At 41.9% G+C, this 24,549-nt stretch overlaps 2 protein-coding genes and 1 long non-coding RNA gene across 5 annotated transcripts in view; 2 read left to right on the top strand and 1 right to left on the bottom strand.

Moving 5' to 3' along the window:
- The window catches only part of LOC116690357 (MOB-like protein phocein), an 18,241-nt gene extending 5,984 nt beyond the window's left edge, over positions 1-12,257 (bottom strand). The window contains exons 1-5 of one of the 3 annotated variants that reach the window (XM_032517241.1): positions 12,123-12,257; positions 6,522-6,677; positions 992-1,054; positions 605-705; positions 449-491 (exon numbers count right to left, since the gene is read on the bottom strand). In XM_032517241.1, the coding sequence (XP_032373132.1) occupies positions 449-491; positions 605-705; positions 992-1,054; positions 6,522-6,677; positions 12,123-12,125 (366 nt within the window). In that variant the 5' untranslated portion in view covers positions 12,126-12,257. Of the gene's footprint in view, positions 1-448; positions 492-604; positions 706-991; positions 1,055-1,734; positions 1,851-4,835; positions 5,052-5,477; positions 5,568-6,521; positions 6,678-12,122 lie in introns of those variants that run through there. The other 2 variants (XM_032517239.1, XM_032517240.1) reach the window with 2 other exon arrangements.
- On the top strand, positions 5,914-23,641 carry LOC116690359 (uncharacterized). The gene is made up of 3 exons (XR_004332240.1): positions 5,914-5,924; positions 6,198-6,207; positions 23,229-23,641. It is a non-coding gene; the product is annotated as an uncharacterized LOC116690359 (long non-coding RNA).
- On the top strand, positions 12,741-23,096 carry hspd1 (heat shock 60 protein 1). Its single transcript, XM_032517243.1, is given in 14 exon segments — positions 12,741-12,833; positions 14,251-14,428; positions 16,377-16,656; positions 16,659-16,711; positions 17,986-18,032; positions 18,034-18,079; positions 18,608-18,701; positions 18,796-18,915; positions 18,918-18,968; positions 19,112-19,203; positions 20,767-21,012; positions 21,755-21,929; positions 22,033-22,211; positions 22,875-23,096. Coding segments are annotated over 13 exon segments (1,716 nt in total). The 5' UTR covers positions 12,741-12,833; positions 14,251-14,254; the 3' UTR covers positions 23,034-23,096.
- Positions 23,642-24,549: the final 908 nt, after the last annotated feature.

The following is a 24,549-nucleotide window of genomic DNA, read 5'->3' as shown; positions in this document are numbered from 1 at the left end:
TCTACTTTCATTAATTTTGGGGCGTCTTATTCAATTTTATAGCATTTGAAGAAAAAACTGAAGTGGTTTTGACATTGTAAAGTTGACATATTCCAGTCGGTGATTATCCATCAACATCCATTCCTTTCATTTTAGTCGAAATAATTCCAGTTTCTGATTTTACAGCTCAAACATTAGGTTGAATTTCCTATGAACGATAGTTGACCATATATTCCAAAAATAACTGTAAAACAAAAGTTAATAAGTTAGTGTTACATATTGAAAATGTCAAAAGAATTGACAATGGAAAAAGCGTCAAGTGTTGATACAAGTTGGGGGTTTTTTAAATCGATAAAAAGTGTTTAATTTCGATTATGATGGGAAGACAAGGGTTAATTTAAGCAACCTTAAAAAATCAGTAAATAATAATAAATAAAAGTTAGTCCATCTGGTGAGTTTGATCCCTTACCTGCAGTTTCACGGCGAGTCCGTTGAGCTCCAGGCAGAACTGCCTGCAGAACAGGAGCACGACAACTGAGTGCTAGCAACATACGTGTTTCTTTTATTATGTTGATGTTTTAATCTATGTGCCCAAAGTATTTTGGGTTAAACCTTCTCAACATACCTGAGGTGTTCATACTTCCACACTCCCTCGTCCTGACCCTCCGGAGGCTCCAGGATTTTGTCGATATTGGAGCAATCTGATCTAATGTTCTGCTGAATATACTGAAAGAGAACAAAACACAACATATTTTACACCCACAGCACACATGTCCTTCACACACACACACACACACGTCCTTCTCACACACACACACACACACACACACACACACACACACACACACACACACACAAAACCCGGTCCTTCACACACACACACCACACGTCCTTCACACACACAAACATGTCCTTCACACACACACACACACACAGTCCTACACAACACACACACACACACACACACACACAACAGACAGACAGACAGACACACACAGACACACACACACACCTGTTGGACAGCCAGGGTGCTGTCCATCTCCTCAAATGATTCATCCGGCCAGTTGTAGAAGTCCTATACACGGAGGGAGGATATATTTTAGTCTACACTCGAAGTGGACATTGTAGCATAAAAATGCTAACTACATAGCTGTCATCTGACGTTAACCGACAACCCTAACGTCATAATAACACACGACAAACGGCATATGTCGGCAGAGAAGCTAACGCTGTGTAGCTGGAGTCTAGAGTTTGGTCACAAGCAAAGCTCTGCTCTGAGAATATTGTGTTGTCAAAGTAAAGAGCCATTCGGATTTCTACATTATTACCAGCTGCGAAGCTAACATGACGCTAGCTAGCTAGTTAAATAACGTCCGCCGGGGTGCGACTGCTTCCTGCATCAGCTAGAGAGCCTTTACGCTAGGTGATAAGTTAGCCATGGTTGACAATATATTGTGCGAACTTCATTTAACAAATTGGCTGTCTGATTATCCAAGCAACAATGATTATCCCAGGGGGGCTCCGAAATTTAGAGCAATCCCCCATTTAAGTTAACGCTACTCCAGGAACTAGACGGACGCCATAGCTAACGTTAGCTAGGTCAGGCCCTTCTTCCTCGCTGTATGTTGTCTGCGACCTAAGATGTCGCCTAAAAACGGGAAGATAAACAACGCGATGTTAACCGAGACATGATCGCGGAGTCGTGCGGGGACTTTCGCCGTGATGGTTACGTGTTCCTGCCGGGGGAAAACGCACCTTAGCCTTGGTTCCAGGCCGATTCCTCCTGAGAACTGCAGTACCCTCCGCCATGACCATCTCGACAGAATACCCGGATGTTCGTCAGCCACTGTGTTGTAGCGGCGGACTGGGATATGAGATGTGGATCGATATGGATCGATATGGATCGATATGGATCGATATGGAGCTCTCGATATGACGTTACAGTCTGATATGAGCACGGTGAAAAGATATTAGTGAGATTGAGACTCGATATTGAATATTATTAAAGTCCATTTCCGCCAATTTGATAGAAAAAAAGATCCTGTACGTCATTTTTGATGAAAAGTTTCTCAAAATAATGATTTAAAAACATAAATAATGACAGTCTCTCTGATTAGATACCAAGTCATTATTTTCAGATGTAGATACTAAATCTTTATTTGAAGAAAGTTTCTCTTTATTTTACCAATCTATGTCGTTATTTTTGAGATAGTAGACTAAATCATTAATTTGAAACGTTTCTTACTATAACTGACTTGCGGGATATTTTTCTTTTCATCACAGTACTTCTTTAAATAATTGTTCATTTCTTATACTGACTTGCATTATCTGCTTTTGTATTTTTAGCTGTTTTTTACTGCTCTTTAATGTTTAATTTCTTATACTGCTAACTATATAATTTTTCTTTTAATTATTTTTATGTAAAGCACTTTGAATTTGCCCTTTTGCTGAAATGTGAAAGACAAATAAAGCTGCCCTGCCTTGCCTTCATTTAAAATGTGACTTAGTAAAAGTATGTGTAGGCTAGGCCTGTAATAAGGAAAATGTACTAAACCCTCATGTTGTCCTTGGGTCAAATTGACCCATTTTCCTATATCAATCTTCTTTTTAACTACCGGATATAACTGATTGATTCCACACAACGCTCTACAAAGTACAAATCTCTACTTTCATTCATTTTGGAGTGTCTTATTCACTTGTATAGTTTAAGAAAAGTAAAAGCAAAAAGAAATTGAAGTGTTGTTGAAATAGTATTGAGTAAAAGTTGACATATTCCAGTCTGTGATTATCCATCAACATCCATTCCTTTAATTTTAGTCTCAATAATTCCTAATTTCTGCTTTTCTAACTCAAATATTAGGTATAATTTCCTATAAAGGAGGTTTATTGACCATAAATTCCTCAAAAATAACTGTAAAACTAAAGTTAATAAGTTAGCGTCACGTAGTGTTAAACGTAAAAAAAAAAGTGACAAACGTTGAAAAAAGTGTTGCAGAAAGGGGGAAAAAAAACTTAAAAAGTTAAAAACATTACTAAAAATCATCAAGAAAATTGTTGATTTTCAATTTTGACGGGAAGACAACACAAGGGTTAAAGTATTCAAAGTAAAGCGAAAGTACTCAATGCAGAAAACTGTCCCCTGCGGTATACAATAAATATATATAATATATCATTATATTATTATTATTACTCAGTCATTAATGTAAAAGCAGGATTTTACTGCTGCAGGTGCTTGAGCTGGAGCTCATTTTAAACTATGAAGTACAGTACTTGAGTAAATAAATGCAAATAGTGATAGTGTTTTACTTCCAAACAGTATTGTACTTTTTCTTATGCATTGTAATTCCCCTGTGTAATGAGATAATGACTAATAATGATAATGATAAAATGATAATGAGATTCTGCTACATGAAATACTGCTTCAACATGATCAGTAAATCATTAACATAACACACACATTACAGTACAGGAAAGCCATTTATAACAGGTATTGTTGGATTATATACCTCACTCAAATACGTTTTAAATATAAGTATTTACAGTATATACTTATATTTGGTGCTGTAACACTGCAATTTTGAAATTTGGGAACAATAAAGTCTATCAAATCTTTCTTACATACTCTGTTATATATGTATATCATATGATACCTATACTATTATTTTTATATTTGATGTTATATTTTTATATTACTGTACTATAAAGTATATTGCTGTATATTCCCCTAGCTTTGTGATGAGTTAAAACAGAATATTAATCCCACACTGGTGAAGTTACTGTGCTACAGCAACTCAAAAGAAGAAGAAAAATGACACAAACACACATTAAATTAACAGAAGTAGGCCTATTATAAGAAATGGAATTAGTTATAAAACAAACCTATTTACACTGTAAACACCGTTACATAAACAGACATCATATAAACACAGAGTGGAAGACTTGATGGGTTTAACCCAACTGTTTTGCATTTTTACTTCATTTTGGACCAGTATAATTACCATATGTGTCTAAAATGTTGAAAAAGCTAAAGCAGGTGATAAATAAATAACTCCCAAAAAGTCTACACTACAGTAATTAGATCTGAGATAAGCAATTTCGTTTTCCATTCAGTCGCCTTAGGTTGTGCTCATGTTTCTCTGATTTTTGCATCATATTCTTTTATATTATTACTTTTCTACGTTAGACCAGACACAGCACCACTTCTTATAAATTAGTCTGGTGTACACTGGTAACATGACTTGCTTTTGTCTCCATATGCTCTTGTTTAGGGTCTATTTATGTTCTTATTTTAGTTTTATACAGCGCTTATTTGTTTTAGTTTCTCTATTTATCTGGATTTACCACAGTGCTCATGCTGCTGCAACAGCTGTATTTCCCTTCTGTGGATCAATAAGTTTCTTACTTTGGTCATTTATGTCCATAAATTGACAACATTTAAATATGGTTTGAGTGCATTTTATTTGTATGTCAGTACTAGAATATAATCAGTAGTACAGCATTAACAATCCTCTTTACAAAAATCAAATTGTCATCACATTTGCACTATTTCTCATAGCAGAAATTTAGCTTAAAACTGTGGTCAGCCTTTAGTTTAAATTCTTTTTTAAATTAGAAAGATTAAGTGAGATCAAATGGGTTTATCTCGCACTAAATCCCCAGATTGAATTTGGTCACGTGCTCCTCTTGTGTTTGAGGTTGTTTTCTCTTAAGTGTTAAGAGTAGTAAAAGGACCAAGATCCATTCCCTGCAGATGGCTGTGAGATACAGTCAGGGGCTCCAGAAAAAGCTTACTTTAGCATATTTAAATTACAAGTTCACTCAATATAAACTGCTAAAAGAAAAATCCAGAAATCATGAGACAAAAATCAACACTTCACCTTTATTCTTGTTACCAAACGTGATTAGAATTATTTACAATTGCAATAGAAAAAAAGGAAAAGAAACAGACAAGAAAGAAGCAACGTAATTCCTTCTCTCCCGGTATGGATGACAGGATCTACAGCAACAACAAAAATGAAGACTCATTCCACGTATTTACCGAGGATATCTCCATCCCGGAACAGGAAATAGTCCTAGAGGATAGAAAGACAAAATGACACAAGGAAGGTAGAAGAGGAAACCTCTTAAAGCAGGGGTCTTCAACGTTTTCCAGGCCAAGGACCCCCAAACTGATGGCGAGATGGAGCGGGGACCCCCTAATTATATATATATTGTATAACATTGTGTTATATCAACCTGGTCCTATAGTGCCGTGTGTGCATTGATGACTGAAAGACATCTTCTGCTTCCATTTATCTGTTTACTACAGGTGTTGAGTTCATGTTAATGTGGATTTAAAGACTTTCAATTAGTGAAAAATTACAGGGGGGGGGGGGGATATAAAAAAAAGTCTTCACCAAGCTTTCGCAACCCTCGATGCAGTACCTCCCCGTGACCCCCGTTGAGACCCCCTGTTGAAGACCCCTGTCTTAAATGATTCAGATGAAAAGCTACTGCACCTTGTCGTCCAGGCTGACTTTAGTCCCACCGTACTCGGGTAGGAGGACCTTCTCTCCAACCTTCACGCTGACTGGCAGCACGTTCCCTTTCTAGAAGAAGAAACACATTCAAATGTTACCCTTACAGCTTAATACTATAAATACTATAATACTCTACATTCCTCATACTGACTGAAGTCATGAAATGGTGCATTTATGACACTCCAATTCGTACGCCATTATCAGCGTTATGAAGACTCATGCTCACTTTTTAGCGTGCATCTCAACGCCGTTTGGCCTCCATTGACTTACGTTATCTGCGTGTGAATTTATGCCGTAGCGAGTAGTGTGAAAACGGCTGAATGGGTCGGGTAAAACACAGGACTTTCAGCCAGGAGGGCAGGGATCGTGTCCCACGCGTTGCGTTTCATAAATTCTATCTATCGCTTTCTTCTTTTCCTGAAACACGTTCTCGCGTTATCACGGCAAGTGGCGTGCATATGTGTGTGTGTGTGTGTGTGTGTGTGTGTGTACGCCCGCTGTGTTCAGCTTAGACATACTCTAATTGCCGGCAGATAACAGCACTTGGCTTAACCCTCATGTTGTCCTCAGGTCAAATTTGACCCATTTTCAGTTTTTTTCCAATCACAAAAAAATTGGCCTTTGAAATAAAATGAAAATGTCATCATTAGAAATATCAAAAAACTTTGGAAAAAACATTAAAAACCCACGACAAAAAAGTGACAGAAATGTCAGAAAATGCGATAACTTTCTTCATGGTCGACGTAAAGACAACACAAGGGTTAAGAAAGTTGGCGTGTGTGTTTACGCGACGTCATGATGCCATGTTGCCTCGTAGCAGATGTGCCAATATCTACTATATCTACAGAAAAAGAGCTCCATTACCCAGGGGCGAAGCACAAAACCCTGGGCCCTGTAGAAAGGGATTCTCTGTGGGCCCCTCCCCACATCCACAGCTATTCATTGGAGCATCTTTTTGGGCCCTCAGCCCCCCGTTCCACCCCAGTCCGACACCCCTGCCCTACCAGTCCGAGGTAATCTTACCTGGTTGACAGAGCCGGGACCTACGGCCACCACCGTGGCCTGCAGCACTTTGCCTTGAGCCTTCTCTGGCAGCATGATGCCGCCCTTCGTTACCGTCTCCGCGACCAAGCGCTCCACCAGCACCCGGTCGAACAAGGGGAGGAATTTCCTGAAGGCCTGTCAGCGACCAAAAAGAGGAAAATATCAGCAAATACAATCAATTATATTTAGGGGTGAGCGGCGGTGTGAGCATCACATAAAAGGCTTATATACTCCTCCAATGTTGCACAACTAGACTTTATCCTTCATAGATCAGCATTCTCTACCGCACCTGAAGGCAGCTTCACTTCAGGGTGAACGAGAACAGAACGCTACCACCACCCAACACTGAAGAACATAATAAAACTAGAGGGAGGCAGGGCGATGCAGCCCGATCCGGTTGGGGAGAGTTCTAGCCCGACCAGGCTCCTCTCTTCACCCTGTCTCTCCTAGTTATGCTGTAGTAGTTTTACACAGCTGGGGACTGAGCTCCTCTCTCCTCTATCTTCCTATCTTTCCATTTATGTGCATCCATGTCCCAGAAATGCTTGTTACTAACCTAGCTCCTAACCTAGTAACTAACCCACTTACTTACCAAGCTACTAACCTAGTTACTAACCTAGCTCTGGGGAGTCCTTATGTTCTTTTTTCCCCAGCATGTTCCCTTGGATCACGGATGCTCCAAACTCAGGGTAGCAGCTGTCGCCATGGTCCCGCTACACGTTCTGCGGTGCCATGTTCATCTGCTACGCTCTGTGGGGCCCAGCTACGCCCTGCTACATCCAGCTACGTCCATGCTACGCCTGCTACATCCAGCTACGCCCCTGCTACCCCCTGCTACACCTGCTTTGTCCCTGCTACACTCTGCTCGTCCGCTACGTCCATGCTACGTCCTGCTACGTCCATGCTACCCCTGCTACGTCCTGCTACGTCCAGCTACGCCCTGCTACATCCTGCTTTGTCCTGCTACACTCTGCTACGTCCTGCTACGTCCAGCTACGTCCAGCTACGCCCTGCTACATCCTGCTTTGTCCTGCTACACTCTGCTACGTCCTGCTACGCCTTGTAATGCCCACAGTGTCCTGCTATGCCATGAGCTACTATGAACTGCTACAAACTACTAATTTTTTCTATTTTTGTTATTTCCACTCTTTATTCTAACCCCAACCGGCCCGTCAGACACCGCCTACCAAGAGCCTGGGTCTGACCGAGGTTTCTGCCTAAAAGGAAGTTTTTCCTCTCCACTGTGGCCCTGTTGCTGCTCTGGAGGAAACCACTAGAACTGTTGGGACCTTGTAAATTCTGGAGTGTGGTCTAGACCTGGTCTATCTGTAAAGGGTCTCCAGATAACTCTGGTTATGAATTGATACTATCAATAAAATTGAATTGAAATTTATTTGAAGACTTTATTTGCTGCAAGAACTCAATGATACCACAAGGGGGCTGTCTTGAGTCTTGTGTTCCACAAGCACAAAGACCGTGGACCCTGGACCACATTGAATTTAAAGTGTTTTGCAACAAGCACATGCTGATGAAATACAACTCTGTGATTTCTATGTGCAGCCTGATAGCAAAGCACACGGTTTGACAACTCTAACTGAACCACACGCTCAGGGTTCAGTTAAATTGTTTAAAGATACAAAAAAAGCCTGGTTAAAATACAGAAATGATTAATCAGCGGTTCTGGCTGATCTGTTTGGAAAGAGGGGGAGAGGTAAAGAGAGTAGGAGGAGGAGGAGGAGGAGGAAGGGCGAGGGGGGAGGGGAGAGTCTACAGAGAGCTTAATTACAGACTGTGCCTCAACAATGAATTAGAAGTTTCTCCACAGAGGCAACCGTTGTAAAGTCAATTATTACAAAATTCGAGCGTAACCAAAGTCAGCTTTTATTCATCATGTTTAACCCTCGTGTTGTCTTCCCATCGACCTGCAACTTTGGGTTTTTCTGGGCCGAAATTTTTTTGTCCTACACTTTTCGTCAGTGTTTTTGTAGATTCTTTTTCCAATTATTTTGTCACTTTTATTAAGTTTTTGTAGTTCGTTTTTAACAAGTTTTTTTCTCACATTTACCAATTTTTTAATCACTTCTTTTTAACAAGTTTTGTCACCTTTGGCGATTTTTCCTATTTTTGTTTGGTCACCTTTTTTCAGCGTTTAAAAAACAAAAAAAATGTTTTTGTTGAATTTTCCTGCTTTTTTAAAACGTTTTTCATTCTTTGGTCATAGTTCGGATAAAATAAAAAGGTGGAAAGGCCCAGAATAATCATTTTTTAAACGGGTTTTTGACCCCGAGGACAACAGGAGGGTTAAATAGTTGAGGAAAAGAACAAGTAACAAGCAGCGGCTGAATGAGGGAGGACACGACCTCCAACCCCCGCCGCCGGCATGTCTGGGAGCAGCAGATGCACGAGCGACCTTGGGTGAAGGTCGTTTTGGGAACGAGGGGGTGGTGGGGGTGGGTGGGGTAAAGGGGGGGGGGGGACAGTTTTGTTGAACGTCAGGATCCAGCGGGTAGAGCTGCAGGTCATTGTGACAGTTAACCTGGGGGGGGGGGGGGGGGGAGACAAGGATAAAATACTTCTTAAGCCAATGTTGAATCATTGGGATATTTTTGGGAAATCGGCCCCAGCTGCAGTTACAAACACACCTTGAACTGTGATAAAAAGCCTGGACCGGTGAGGAAAACGTCCTCCAGGTTTCTAACATGAACTTCTCCAGTTTTCCAGAAGGTTCCCTCTGCAGTGTTTTATCAGGTTGCATAAGATGGGTTTAACTGCTGATTATCAAACCAGTGTTTCACCATAATTATATCAATGAGGGTTATATATACACACACTATTGAGCACCACAAACTGCAGGTTTTTTAAATTGTTTCATTTAAAAGCTGCACATTATAACATTAAGGAGTTTTTTGTTGCAAGATATACGTAAAGAACAAGCCGCTACTAGGGCTTTTTTTTTTAAACCCCCTTTATATATATTGCTATTATATATTCACTGCACAATTTTTAGTGGTACTGTTCTGTAAGAGTCCAAATTCCTCACAACATCACAACAATAAAACCAGGATATTTTACAAACCAATCATGTATTAGCATGTACGGTTTATTAGCACAGATACATTACTATAGAAAGGCTGCTATGTCAAGAAGGCTGGGTTTAATAAAAAATATTCTCCAATTCAAATCGATTGTTCCTTTGTTTAAGTGAAATGGAATTATCTCACACGTTAGTCCTGTTAAGTAAAAACTTAACAGGACTAACGTGTGTGTGTGTGTGTGTGTGTGTGTGTGTGTCCGTTTAAACAGTTATTAGATTTGCTTTTTGCTTGTACAACTTACAGCAGAAGCTCTCTGAGAATCTCTGTTGTAGCTAAGCAACATGTCAATTATGAAATGTCATTAACCCCCTCGATGTTGAAGTGTTAACGAATCTGGACCTTGTGATTTGTAAATTAAATTGATTTGGGATATTAAAGTCGATACATATTCAGCTTACTGTCACAGAGGGGAGAGGAAACTAGAAGATAATCTAAGAGATATATATATATATATATCTATCTATCTATCTATCTATCTATCTCTATATCTATATCTCTATCTATATCTCTATATCTATATCTCTATATCTATATCTATCTATCGTTATATCTTTCTACCCCTTACTGTATATTCTACTACTTCTAGACGTAGACTTCTCTTTATTGATCTTTGTGGGATGACTCCCGTGAGGAAATTAAAAAGTTCCAGCAGCAGTTTTAGCAAGAAAAAAAGAAATAAAAAAATAGATAAAAAAACAGTTTAAAGACAGCAAAATAATAATAATAATAATAATAATAATAATAACAGTCGTCAAATAAACAAAGAAAAGACCATAAATTATGTTATAACTACGTTTATTCTATATTTTACTGTTGGTTATTCCGTATAATGCTGTTTATTGCACCTGTGAGTTAATGGTAAACAGCACATCGTTGTCTCAGTACTTTTGGTCTGTGATGATAATAAAGCTGGATGTCTAGTCTAACCTAGTCTAACCTAGTCTAGACTAGTCTACCTGTCTAACCTATTGCTACCTAGTCTAAACTCCTAGCGTATATGTAGACAGCTAGATAACTAGTCTAGTAGGACTCACCTAGTCTACTAGTCTAACCTAGTCTAGACCAGTTCTAACCTAGTCTAGACTAACCAGTCTAGAACTAGAGTCTATCTACTAGTCTAACCTAGTCTAGACTAACCTAGCTAAGATTCTAGTCTAACCTAGTCCTAGTCTAACCTAGTCTACCTAGTCTAGACTAACCTAGTCTAGACTAGTCTAGTCTAACCTAGTCTAACCTAGTCTAGACTACTCTAACCTAGTCTAGACTAGTCTAGACTAACCTAGTCTAGACTAGTCTAGACTAACCTAGTCTAGACTAGTCTAGTCTAACCTAGTCTAGACTAGTCTAGTCTAACCTAGTCTAGTCTAGTCTAACCTAGTCTAGTCTAATCTAACCTAGTCTAACCTAGTCTAGTCTAGTCTAACCTAGTCTAGACTAGTCTAACCTAGTCTAGACTAGTCTAACCTAGTCTAGACTAGTCTAACCTAGTCTAGACTAGTCTAACCTAGTCTAGTCTACTAGTCTACCTAGTCTAGTCTAACCTAGTCTAGTCTAACCTAGTCTAGACTAGTCTAGTCTAACCTAGTCTAGAACCTAGTCTAGTCTAACCTAGTCTAATCTAACCTAGTCTACCTATCTTCTAACCTAGTCTAATCTAACCTAGTCTAGTCTAACCTAGTCTACACTCTAATCTAGCCTTTAGTCTAACCTAGTCTATCACCTAGTCTACTAGTCTATCACCTATACTAAAGACTAGTCTAACCTAGTCTAGTCTAACCTAGTCTAGTCTAACCTGTAGCGTGCACTGAGAGGCCGTGAGGTCACAGTCCACGCACCGGAAGCAGGAAATGGTTTAAACGAGCACGCGACTCATGTTTCTCACTGACCAAGGGCACGCGGAGTGCAACATGACAGATTCCTCTAACTAACATGTTATAATAACAGGACAGTTTAAAAGACGATTACACCCAATCAGTGTGAATGATGGTCTGTCTGTTCAATCACGGACACTTCATCCATCCATCCACATGTGCCTGCTACTCCAGGAATGAATGAATGAATGAATGGATGGATGAATGAATGTCAGGATTAGTTGCATGGTAACCAACCGTTGTACTATTACATTTTCTCCACAGGATCCCAGGTCTCGCGCTAAATGATCCCATGTGTTATTAGGCGTCAGCTGACAGTCAGTTTGTAACTTTAGCTGCGCGTGCACACGTCTAATTAACGCACGTGTGTCTCCTCTGAGGTGTTACAGTGTGTGATGAACATAAACGTGGCTGTGTTGGGCAAATGTTTCCGTCTCACCTGGCTGTTAAAGCGCGTGACCTTGTGATCCGATGTTAAGAGTTAGCTTACACAACATCAGCTAGCTACATGCTAACGACCACGTAGCAGCCCGCTGCTTTATCCTGTATTTTAATATAAATCCGTCTGTGGTTTTAATTATAAATACCGACAGTTTTGGGACAAAGTACCTTACCATTTGTGGACGTGTGAGAGGTCTGGTAGTCGACGTGAAGCAGCTGCACCCCGGTTTCTTCTTGATCTGACACACAGTGGAGAGGGGGGGGGGATCTCTGCTGCTCTCTCCACGTGAAATATCCCACGCATGCGCAGTACCTGCTCGGAACTCTGGGGCAGATTCTTCACCTTCCAGAATATTCTAGAACACCTCACGGAAAGCGAAAAACCCGTTTTACCGTCACAAATGTTACTTAATGAGGTTCACGTGCGTTGTGAAACTGCTTTTGAAGAGGTTTCTCTCTTATTCGGACATTTCGAGGCAGAGCAATGTTGCGCAATGTCCCCTTTGACCCTTTTTTTTTCCTCCAATTGCGCACAAGAACATTCTGGAAACGCCCGCCCCGGAACGAGCATAGACAACCATTCTGACTTACTTCTAGCTCAAATTGTGATTAAGTGTACGTGTAACTTAAGCGATAAGTAATAAGTGCTTAAAGTATCGACAGCTTAAGTACTCTATGCAGAAGACAGGAAAAATAAAATAAAACATCTAAATCAGGTTTCTAAACAAGTCCTGTTGTTATTCATGTTTAGGGGCGCGCCGGTAAGTCACCCGGATGTGATAGGCCATGTGCAGGAGCTCTCCACACGGCTCGTCCTTTTAGCTCCAGGATCACTCCGTCTCGCGGACCTGCACCCAGTCGCAGCTACACGCCTCTTACCTTACCCCCCAGGTGAGTGCAACATGTCCACGTGCGTGTGTGTGTATTGATTATTAATTAGCGAGGCTAATTAATGTTGTGAGAGATGCTTTTTAAAACGCGGGTTTATTGCAGATTGTAGATTTTGCTCTCGTGCTGAGAGGTAACGTAACAGTAACGTAAGCCTTAAATATGCACAGGTGACATAATGCTCGTACCTGAAAGGACACACGCGCTGAACACTTACTACCACAGCTCTGTAAGACACACGTTTACTTTAGTTGGGTAATAATTGCTGTGTAGCCCGGATGTTCTCGTGTCTGACATGATGAAACCTTGCCTTTATTTCCCCCCCCCCCATAATGCCGTGCACAATGTGACCGGCAGTGCACGAGCTGTCTTATTAACATCGGCCAACATTAGTCGTCAGTTACACAAATATTAAGCAATCATTGGCTCCGACAGTGTGATGGTCCCTCATTATGTTCAGGCTGAGCTCGAGCGTGGATGGCGAGGCACTTCTGCGCATGTCTGTCTTTAACAATTTGACCTTGTGACGCACGACCTGAAGAGCACACGTGCGGGGGTAACCAGGAAGTGTTTTTTGGGGTAAATAAGTTTCATAACCAGTTACGATCAAGGCCAAAATAAACACACGTCTGATTCATTATTACTATTAAAAAATAAATGTAAGCATGTTTCCCATGTAGGAAAACGTGTCATTTGCCTGCAGTTAAGTACAGTTTTGAGGTACTTTGCTTGGATATTTAAAATGTATTTTACATTACATCTCAGAGGGAAATATTGTACCTTTTGCTCCACTACATTTGTCTGGTGGCTTTAGTTACTTTTCAGATTTTAATCCCCTCCGGGTCTTATAAGTGGATCAGTTGCAAAACTCATCACCACAAAGCTGGAAACCTGACCCCGTGAAGAGTTTAAAAACCTTAGAGAGATACGTGCTTCTCGGTAAAGGGTCTCCAGATAACTCTCGCTATGAATTGGTACGATAAATAAACTTGAATTGAATTACCCTTCGTCTCCTTGGACTCGAGAAGATGGTGCATTCCTGTAGATTGAACTACCCAGCAGCATATGAAGGAGTTAAAATAAGAACAACCTTGAACATCTACAGCAGGAAAATGCAACATACACATGGATGCAGCAGGAATATGAATCCAGAAATGTAAATGTATTTTATTTATGTAGCACTTTACAACAACCGACAAGTGAACCAAAGTGCTTCACAACACATAAAACCACAGATTTAAAACAACATTACACTACTAACAAAAATTACAATAATGAATGAGAAAAGTAAGAAAAGATAAAAAAACAACAACAACAACACAATCAATACAAATTTTGGACACCTCTGGTTCATCGGTGATCGTCGGTCTCAGACGTGCTGCTTAACTTTCCCTCTTCTTCCTTTCTTCCTACAGAGATGTTTCGTCTACCCACCATCATGAAGCAGGTGAGGCCCGTGTGCAGGGCGCTGGCGCCTCACCTCACACGAGCCTACGCCAAGGATGTGAAGTTTGGAGCGGACGCTCGCGCCCTGATGCTGCAGGGGGTGGACCTCCTGGCTGACGCCGTGGCGGTCACCATGGGCCCAAAGGTAATCTGTGATGTGTAGGATTAAACCTACTGGCTGGGCCGGTATTACTCATATTAGACCGTGAATAATACGGCACGGAGCTCCCAGGTCTGAAGAGTGAAGCCAGTGTGGAAGTGCCTCACACCTGCATTCTGCCTAATTTGATGCTGATGTTTCTTTAGTGAATTATGGTTTGAATAGACTAAGCAGGCGATGCTTTAGGGGCGTGGCTAGAGACGCTCAGCCATGCTAACCGTGGCACTGTGTACATTAAAATAGCCCTGAACTTGTTTTTGGGTGTTTGCGTTTTCATCTTAAACTTTGACCCTCTCACTGTGTGTTTTTCACTTAAATTGGAAAATTTGTAGTCGCCTAAAAGTGTCTTGTTCCGCCAACCAAGCTAGCGAGTGTTAGCTGGTAATTTAAAGTAAAGGCTGCTGGTTTTCTGTCCTGCCGTTGATGAACAGCACCGTTGCCCCGAGAGCTGGCAGAAACGCCGCTGTATGACTCTCCCGCTGGTTTGAAAATCAGCAGGTTATTTATTACTTATTAGCGTTTAGCTTCGTGCGACACCGTTGAAACAATAGATGACGTCGTCCTCCTCAGCTCGTCCGTTCAAGAGAAACTGCTTTGGCTCAGCGAAAGGCTTCAAAACAGCAGTCCACAAACCAGAGGACAACGTCACTGCTGCTGCGTCCATTATTTATCACGATCTATGGTTATCACGATCTATGGTTATCACGATCTATGGTTATCACGATCTATGGTTATCACGATCTATGGTTATCACGATCTATGGTTATCACGATCTATGGTTATCACGATCTATGTTATCACGATCTATGGTTATCACAATCTATGGTTATCACGATCTATGGTTACACTCTATGGTTCACGTTCTATGGTTATCACAATCTATGGTTATCACTATCTATGGTTATCACGATCTATGGTTATCACATCTATGGTTATCACGATCTATGGTTATCACATCTATGGTTATCACGATCTATGGTTATCACATTATGGTATCTTATCACGATCTATGGTTATCACGATCTATGGTTATTACTCGCTTGGCCCAAGGTTGCAGGCCCCTTTACCTCACCACTTAAAATGGAGTGTTTTAAGTCTCGTCTTAACCCGTTTGCGCCGGATGCTTCGCGACGACACATCTACCCCCCGGTTACTGCGTTGCGCAACTCTGACCCTCCTGCCGGCTGCTGCGTGGCGCAGCATTTTGAATTCGTCGGTCTTTCCGTGACGCGTGCGGCAGAGAACGCACCGTCATTGGTTCAAATACACAGGAGGCGGGTCTTGTTGGCTATTTAAGCCATGTACCACCAAAATTTACCGTGTTTGCTGAAAATCACGTCAATCAACCAGACACATGTGCGTTTGTTTATGAATGTTTGAGAGACAGCGAGAAAACGGCTCCGACAGAGAGGTGGTAGATTATGATGATACCTCCTCCCTCCCCAAACTCCTCCCTATCTTCCACCTCAACGTCCCCACCCTCGCGGTCTAACTCCTCCTCTGATCGCCTCGAGCCGTTTTCTCGCTCGTCTCTCAAACATTCATAAACAAACGCACATGTACGTCTGGTTGATTGACGTGATTTTCAGCCAACTACGGTACATTTTGGTGGTCACGTGGCCAACAAGACCCGTAACCGGCGGTAGATGTGTCGTCGCGAAGCATCCGGCGCAAACGGGTTAAGACACCTTTTTTATTCTTTGGCTTTTAACTCCGTGTGAGTTGTGTGGTCCTCTGATGGCTCTTATTTTATTGTATTTTAGTGTTTTATTCATTTTATCTATTTAAAACCCGATGCTCTTATTTTGTTTTTACAATATTTTACATTAATTGTTTTGTATGTTTGAGGTTTCTGTGCAGCACTTTGGTAACCTTGTGTTTGTGAAATGTGCTTTACAAATAAAGTGTATTGGACTTCCTGTCTCCGTTCCAGGGTCGCAACGTCATCATCGAGCAGAGCTGGGGCAGCCCCAAGGTCACCAAGGACGGCGTGACGGTGGCCAAGAGCATCGACCTGAAGGACAAGTACAAGAACATCGGCGCCAAGCTGGTGCAGGACGTGGCCAACAACACCAACGAGGAGGCCGGCGACGGCACCACCACCGCCACGGTGCTGGCCCGCGCCATCGCCAAGGAGGGCTTCGACACCATCAGCAAGGGCGCCAACCCCGTGGAGATCCGCCGGGGGGTCATGATGGCCGTGGAAACCGTCATCAGGAGCTGAAGAACCTCTCCAAGCCGGTCACGACCCCCGAGGAGATGCACAGGGTAAACGGTTGTAGTGTTGAATTCAGGGAAACGACATTCGGTACGGCAGCGGGTGTTTTAAATGGAGATGGATGCGGATGATTGGATGAGGATGGATAGAGGATAGATGGTAGATGGTAGATGGATATTGATCCCAAAAATTGGAAATTACAGTGTTACAGCAGCACACAAATATACATAACCAATAACATGAAATAATAATAACAAAATATAAGAACTATTAAATAGATACAGATATGGAAAAACAAAATGCACTGTTTAAGTATGTTAAAATGTCAGTACTTACTCAAGTACAGTGTAACAAACGCATTAATAAAGCGGTCACCAAAGACATAATTTTACCATTGTAAGACATTTACTGCACAATCCTATACTTTCAAAGCTATATTTTACGAATTTCTCCCATCTAGCGGTGAAGTTGTACTACAACCACTGAATGAGTTTCCAGCCCCTCTCATCCCGAGCGTGTTTCAACTCCTACGGGGGCCGAAACCCGAACTAGCTCTTAGAGCTCTAATGTAGCTCCTCTATAGCTCTAGTGCTCCTCTTGAGATCTTATGTAGCTTCCCATCTTAGAGATCTTAGTACTCCATCTTAGTAGCTTTCGAGTCTCCCATCTTAGAGATCTTAGTAGCTCCATCTTAGAGATCTTAGTAGCTCCTCTTAGATCTTAATCGCTCCATCTTAGAGCTCTTAGTAGCTCCATCTTAGAGCCTTAGAGCTCTTAGTAGCGCCATCTTAGTCTCTATAGCTCCATCTTAGAGCTCTTAGTAGCTCCATCTTAGAGCTCTTAGAGCTGTTCTAGCCACTCCAATATTAACTTTGGTCTTGTTGCTGTGTCGTTTTTGTGCTCCTCTGGCGAGTAATCTCCCCCTGGCATCCGTCACGCTGCAGATGAGTGTAAGAGGGCAAAGAGCCGATGTACGCCCCTCGTCGGCTAATGTATTTTAAAGATGGAGGCGCAACGTGGCGGCCGTCATTCGAGCGACTCGCTCTTATGTAATCTGAATGATCCTAAATGGAAGAGTCGACACGTTTTACCTCCACCGACTCATCAAAGCATAACACACGAATGGGCACATCATTGTAAAAATCAAAGGGGTTTTTGTTTTTTTGGGGTTTTTTTTGCTGAAAATCAACTCAAAAAATGACACAATAGAGGTTTAAGGTAATTTGTGCTGATAATACTTTTAACTTCAGTGAGGTTTTGAATGCAGGAGTTTTGCTTATGGTGGAGTATTATAAATCGCTGTAATGCCACCTGTGGCTTTAAGGTCGCTACCATCTCAGCCAATGGAGACGTGGAGATTGGTACGCTAATACCACGCCATGAAGAAAGTCGGCCGCAAGGGAGTCATCACTGTCAAGGTTAGTATCAGAACTTCACACACAGGTATTAAAAGACATGTATACTGCTATTATGATTCTAGATAGAGAGATATCAGAAATACTTCATTGATCCCCGAAGGGAACTCTGTTACAGTTGCTCTAATATTAAAATATAAATAAAGAAATATAAGGAGTGTGGATATTTACATAGTATAATTATGATACAGTATTTACATAAATAACATAATTAAGGTGTTACATGGGTAAAAGTAATAATAGTGAAAAGCATGAATAATATAGTAGCAGTTGAGTATTGCACACACATAGATAGATATTGATCCAAGTTACAGAAGCAAATGTACGTCAGTCACACAACACAGAATATAAATGAGATACTAGGAACAATACACATACAGTATACATGAAATAATAACAATACAATATAAGAACAAATATTTAAATATACACGGGATGGGAAAACAAAATGTACAGCTGCTTAAATAATATGCTAAAATGTATGTAGTCTGTTACTAGAGTGTGTGACATAATACCTGCTCTACGTCTCAGGATGGGAAGACCCTGCACGATGAGCTGGAGATCATCGAGGGGATGAAGTTCGACCGCGGTTACATCTCCCCTTACTTCATCAACACTGCCAAAGGTAGAGGAGCTCACGCCGTCTCGTATAGCTCCGTCTGTCTGTTGCCTTTAAAAGAAAACGCGTTGCTAAAATGTGAACGCGTCTCTGTCTGCAGGTCAGAAGGTGGAGTTCCAGGACGCCTACCTGCTGCTGAGCGAGAAGAAGATCTCCAGCGTCCAGAGCATCGTGCCGGCCCTGGAGCTCGCCAACCAGCACCGAAACCGCGTTCATGTGGCTAGGACGTGGACGGGGAGGCCCTCAGCACCCTGGTCCTCAACAGGTGTGTGTGTGTGTGTGTCTCTCTCTCTCTCTCTCTCTCCTCTCTCTCTGTCTCTCTCTCTCTGTCTCTCTCTGTGTCTGTCTGTCTGTCTGTCTTCATTAAAGAAGAGAACAACAGTCGTTTTCCGTTCTACCTACTTTGCAGCCTCAAGGTGGTCTCCAGGTGGTGGCTGTTAAAGCTCCAGGATTCGGAGACAACAGGAAGAATCAGCTGAGAGACATGGCCATCGCCACCGGGGGCACTGTAAGTCCACTTTTCACTCAAGAAACTTAAAAAAACTTCTGTGCTAAATACTCTACTAGTCACATTAATAATCAACACACCACGCAAATTAAGTATGATGTAATATTATAGCTTGAGTTAAAACTTAATTGATATCTGGGAGGAAATTCATTCAAATTTTGATACTCAAAGTATTGAAGTAGTTAAAGTGATGTTTGGAGTAGTTTCACCCTAGGGTCCGTTGCACCACGCACCTCGAGGCCAAACACCCCCCCCCCCCCCTCCGACCTTTTTTCCTTCTGGTCAACATTGGGCGAGCGTTATCAGCTGGTTAGCTTGCAAGTGCTAATGGAATCAGTGTGTTTCTCCTAAATTACACCACTAAAGATGCCCAAAATGGTACCAAACTTCTACAGTAGTACAAACCGGTTATGTACTTATAAAACAATGGATTGGGAAGTTTGGAAGTACACCAGGAGTTTATATAAACACTTGCCTGCTGGCTTCTGCTCTCTGCTGCTAGCGCCACCGCCAGTAAGACCAGTGCACCCCGAAAAGTAAAAATATTTATTAATTTAATGGTTAAATAAAGTAGTGTCTCCAAACTTCCTTCAGTTATAACTTGTCTCCTAACAGCTGTACTACAGCGCCTACTTTTAAACATAAGTTAAATAAATGTTTCTTGTTGTATCCTCTTTTTTTCGTGTTTATTGTAGCCATCGTCGTACGCCCTTTTCTAACGTCAGACACCTGGTTGTATCTACGTACGAAGGTTTGGTATCATTTGGGTTTTATAGTGGTGTAGTTTACCGATACACACGCCTGAAAGCTCTACACTACCAGTTTGACCCGTGGAAAGAAACTTCTGGGGGGGGGGGTGTTTGGCTTGAGGACCCTAGGGGGAAATTACTCAGAATCGTCACTTTAAGTTCAGCTCCACCTTTTTTACTTTTGGTACTCTTAGTATATTTTGATGTCACTGCTTTAGTAATCGCTGTGGGCCGTCCTTGGTTCCAACTTCCACAGCGCTCCTAAATAAACTACCGAATAGCTTGAAGCACTTACGGCACTTTATTTAGATATTTTTAATCATAGTCTAATTAGTTTAGTTCAATTTTCTGATTCTGATTCTTATGAGATTTTGTTATATAGTATTGTGGCGGTTGTATTTTGTTTCTGTCGTATTGCTTTTCTTTTGTGTGCTCTAGTGCAATTATACAGAATTATCTGTTTTATTACAGTTTTATTGACGTGGTAATCATTGACAGGAGAGGGGCATTTGTTGTGGGGGTGGGTGGGTGGGTGGGTCGTGTGTTATGATGTTTATAGCAGCATTATGTAGTACTGATGCCCAAGACAAATCTCCCTCAGGGGACAATAAAGTTATCTTGATCTTTACTACTTTTATTTTAAGATGTTGAGCCGGGATACTACTTGTAGCAGAGTATTTCTACACTGGTACAAAGTAAAAAGATCGGACTACTTTTTCACCACTGCTAAATTGTATGAACCTGAAGTTAAATGCGATAGCTCGGCTGTGTGTGACTTGATTTCTAAATGTCACGTTTATTTCTTTGTCCGCAGGTGTTCGGAGACGACGCAGTAGGTCTGGCTCTTGAAGACATCCAGGCTCACGACTTTGGTAAGATCGGTGAGGTGCAGATTACCAAAGATGACACCCTGCTGCTGAGGGGGGGCGGCAGCCCCGCCGAGGTCGACAAGCGTGCAGCGGAGATCGCCGAGCTGCTGGAGAGCTCCACCAGCGACTACGAGAAGGAGAAACTCAACGAGAGGCTGGCCAAGCTGTCCGACGGAGTGGCGGTCCTCAAGGTACGTCTCAAACTGAAGAAAAAACAGACAGACGGGACTAATCAGAATCAGCTGTATTTGCCACGTATGAGGACACATACGAGGAATTTAGCTTTGGATCGTATTGCTCACAATGCACTTACACATACAAAACAAACAACATGTACACACTGTAAACACACACAATATGGACAGGTTGAGACCATGATGCAGTGAAGAGTGCAAGTTACGCAGGAGTCAATTATAATCATGATAGTTGTTATTTTATTTATGGAGCATAGTGCAAAGGATGCTGGAATAAATAGTATGTTATTATAAAAGTGATAGATATTGATCCCAAAAAAATGGGAAATTACAGTGCTACAGCAGCAAATGTACGTCAGTCACACAACACAGAATATAAATGAGATACTAGGAAAAATGAGACAATGATGCAATGAAGAGTGCAAAATACGCAGGAGTAAATTATAATTATGATAGTTATTATTTTATTTATGGAGCATAGTGCAAAGGATGCTGGAATAAATAGTGTTATTATAAAAGTGTTACATTACAATATGAACAGCTCTAAAATAGAATGTGAATGATGAATAAATAATCAGTGGAAACAGGCTGATTAGAGGCGGTGCTGCTGGGTAATTGCACGGGAATTGAACCTGGCGCAGTGAGTCTGAAGTCAGCTGATCATCGGTGTGGCGGCTCGCTGATCTTTGTAGTTCGGCTCTAGAAAAAGCAAAGATGTGATGCATGCTCTCCGTGTCAGATCGGAGGTACCAGTGACGTGGAGGTGAACGAGAAGAAGGACCGCGTGACGGACGCTCTGAACGCCACGCGGGCCGCGGTGGAGGAGGGCATCGTGCCGGGTGGAGGCTGCGCCCTGCTGCGCTGCATCCCCAGCCTCGACGCCGTCAAAACGGTCAATGCCGACCAGAAGATTGGTTCGTAACGCACAAACACCGGCTCAGATGCTCTGAAAGGAACAGTGGTCCTATGTAATACAACTCCATTATCGTCATAAGTCTGTTTTTTATTTATCGACAGGCGTGGAGATCATCAGACGAGCGCTCCGTATCCCCGCCATGACCATCGCTAAAAATGCGGGCGTGGAGGGTTCGCTGGTGGTGGAGACGATCCTGCGGGGGTCGGCTGAGCTGGGCTACGACGCCATGCTGGGAGAGTACGTCAACATGGTGGAGAAGGGCATCATCGACCCCACCAAGGTACAGCCCTCGCTGAGGGTGGAGGTGTCAGAGACGAGAGGATGCCAACGTCCCCTTACGGCGTCCCCTTGTAGCTCAACTGAATATTTAAACCGGACCACTACTGTCACCTACTGGTTAAAGAGGCTCTAAAGCCCTCTGTGGAAAATGGTTTCTATATGTGATATTTGGCTCAGAGTTCTTCATATCTAGGTACAAAGTTATCATATTTTATGACAAGGCAATTAGTTGATTAGTCAGTGGTATTTTTTTTGGGGGGGTTCCAGCTTCTCAGATGTGTAAATTTGTGGCTTTTCTTTGTTTTCATATTTTTATATTGTTTTTGTTTTTTTAACTAAATATCTTTGAGTTTGGAGCTGTTGGTCAGATAAAACCAGACGAATGAAGACAGTTCACCTCGGGCTCTGGGGAACGGGGATGGGAAAACATTACAATGCAACTATTTTTAGACTGTTGGCCGGACTACACAAAATGTTTAGAGACACTCTTTTCATGGCCTCTTATTTAATGTAAAAACGTAATAATAATAATAATAATTAACAAGACAGATTAATCCATGAGGAAAATCATTGTCACTTGCAGCCCTAAGTGTAAGCAAACTGGACTGCAGCTGTGCCACATGTGCACTGGAGGTCTGTAACGTCCTGTCTCCTCCCTCTGCAGGTGGTGAGGACGGCGCTGATGGACGCTGCAGGAGTCGCCTCCCTGCTCTCCACGGCTGAGTGCGTCGTCACGGAGCTACCCAAGGAGGAGAAGGAGATGCCGGCGGGAGGCATGGGCGGCATGGGGGGGATGGGGGGCATGGGAGGCATGGGTTTCTAAGCCAGTCCCCTGACTTCCTGTACAGACTTCTTATGGCAGAGCGGTGCTGGGGTGTGTCTGAGGAGAAATCCCAACAAGAAAACTGCACCCACTCCCACCGAGCTTTGCCCAAACTGACTGGTCAGAGTTGTGGAGCTGCAAATGCTGCGTGCCCCCCCCCCCCCCCCCGCCCCCCCCCCCCCCCCCACTTCAGAGAAAGATGCTAATCCAGATTTACTAAAACAGTTATGATCTCTGTAAAGTGATTAAAGTGATCTAAGAACATAGTAAACGTGTTGATGCTCGCAAAAAGATGCCTGGCCAGGTTTTGTCAGAGTCCTTTCACTTTTGTTGTAGTATTACGTTAAATCTGTTTTTTTTTAGTTATATATATATTATATATATATATATTATATATATAATCTGTTTTGTGTCGCCCACCCCCACCTCCCAGCTAACATTATGAGGTTAAATCTGTTATTTTTATTTAATTAAACAACTTTTCTTGCAGAGCTTGTTGAGAATTGTCTGTCTCTGAGGTGTTACGTTGCGTGTCCTTGTACGCGACCACACTTGGGTGAAGAGTGCCTAAATGACCAGCGTTGGAGGATCACCAGGGGCCTGTTTAACGTTTGTTTTTTTTAAATGTGTACGGAGATGTCTGTGGTTGTCGTTTTCATGCATGCAGCGTTGAGTTTTTTCTGATCCTCAGCCTTTACAGCGTCTGATCTTCGTGGGGTCGGTTGATGTCCTAACACACGGCTGATTGAATGTGACAGGCTCAGTTTACAAAGCGTTTTCGGGACCTTTCGAGGTCTTGGCTACAAAGTCTAAATGTGAAGATGTGTGCTGTTAAACATTGGCCGTCTTTCCCCCCTCATACGCTCTGCTTTAACTACGAAGCCAGAAAACTACAGCACCTAGAGAGGACCCGGGATGTTAGCAGTGATCATTCAACTTCTGTTTTGTACCATGTAGACAATGATTAATGGTGATTTTTCTTTTTTATTTAATAAAATCAATTGTTCAGATTCGTTGGTTAACGTAGTTCTTTATAAAAAAAAAAAACACTTTGGCCTCTGTTTAAGTCGGTTAATAATAGTAATAATAATAGTTCCCACGTTTTAGCGTGTTCATTAGCTGAGGTTCAAAGTAATAATCCAGAAACCTTATGACAGGTAAACACTGACCGGTAACCTTCTACTGCACTGAGTACTTTTACTATGAATGCATGACTAACTCTTCATGGAGTACTGCAGGTCAGAGGTCACAGGGGGGCCTTGACACTAGAAGTGCCATGAGAGGTCACTTTGACCAGATTCCAAACTCTATAATCTCTCATGATAAATACCGAATTGCAATAGTAATGCATGTATTTTGTTAGGATATCTTCAGAAAAACGAAATAACACCAAAATGTACAATTTAACATGTTTAATTATAGACTTGAGTTGCCCAGGTGTTTCAATAATTCATACCATGGCGTAGTGAAACGTAATTATTTCATTCACATCTGAAAAATATGGTATGTAAATTCA

Source organism: Etheostoma spectabile, chromosome 5 (genome assembly GCF_008692095.1).
Source record: "Etheostoma spectabile isolate EspeVRDwgs_2016 chromosome 5, UIUC_Espe_1.0, whole genome shotgun sequence".
NCBI lineage: Eukaryota > Metazoa > Chordata > Actinopteri > Perciformes > Percidae > Etheostoma > Etheostoma spectabile.
The sequence above is the reverse complement of the archived record's forward strand: the minus strand, read 5'-3'. Positions and strand labels throughout refer to the sequence as shown.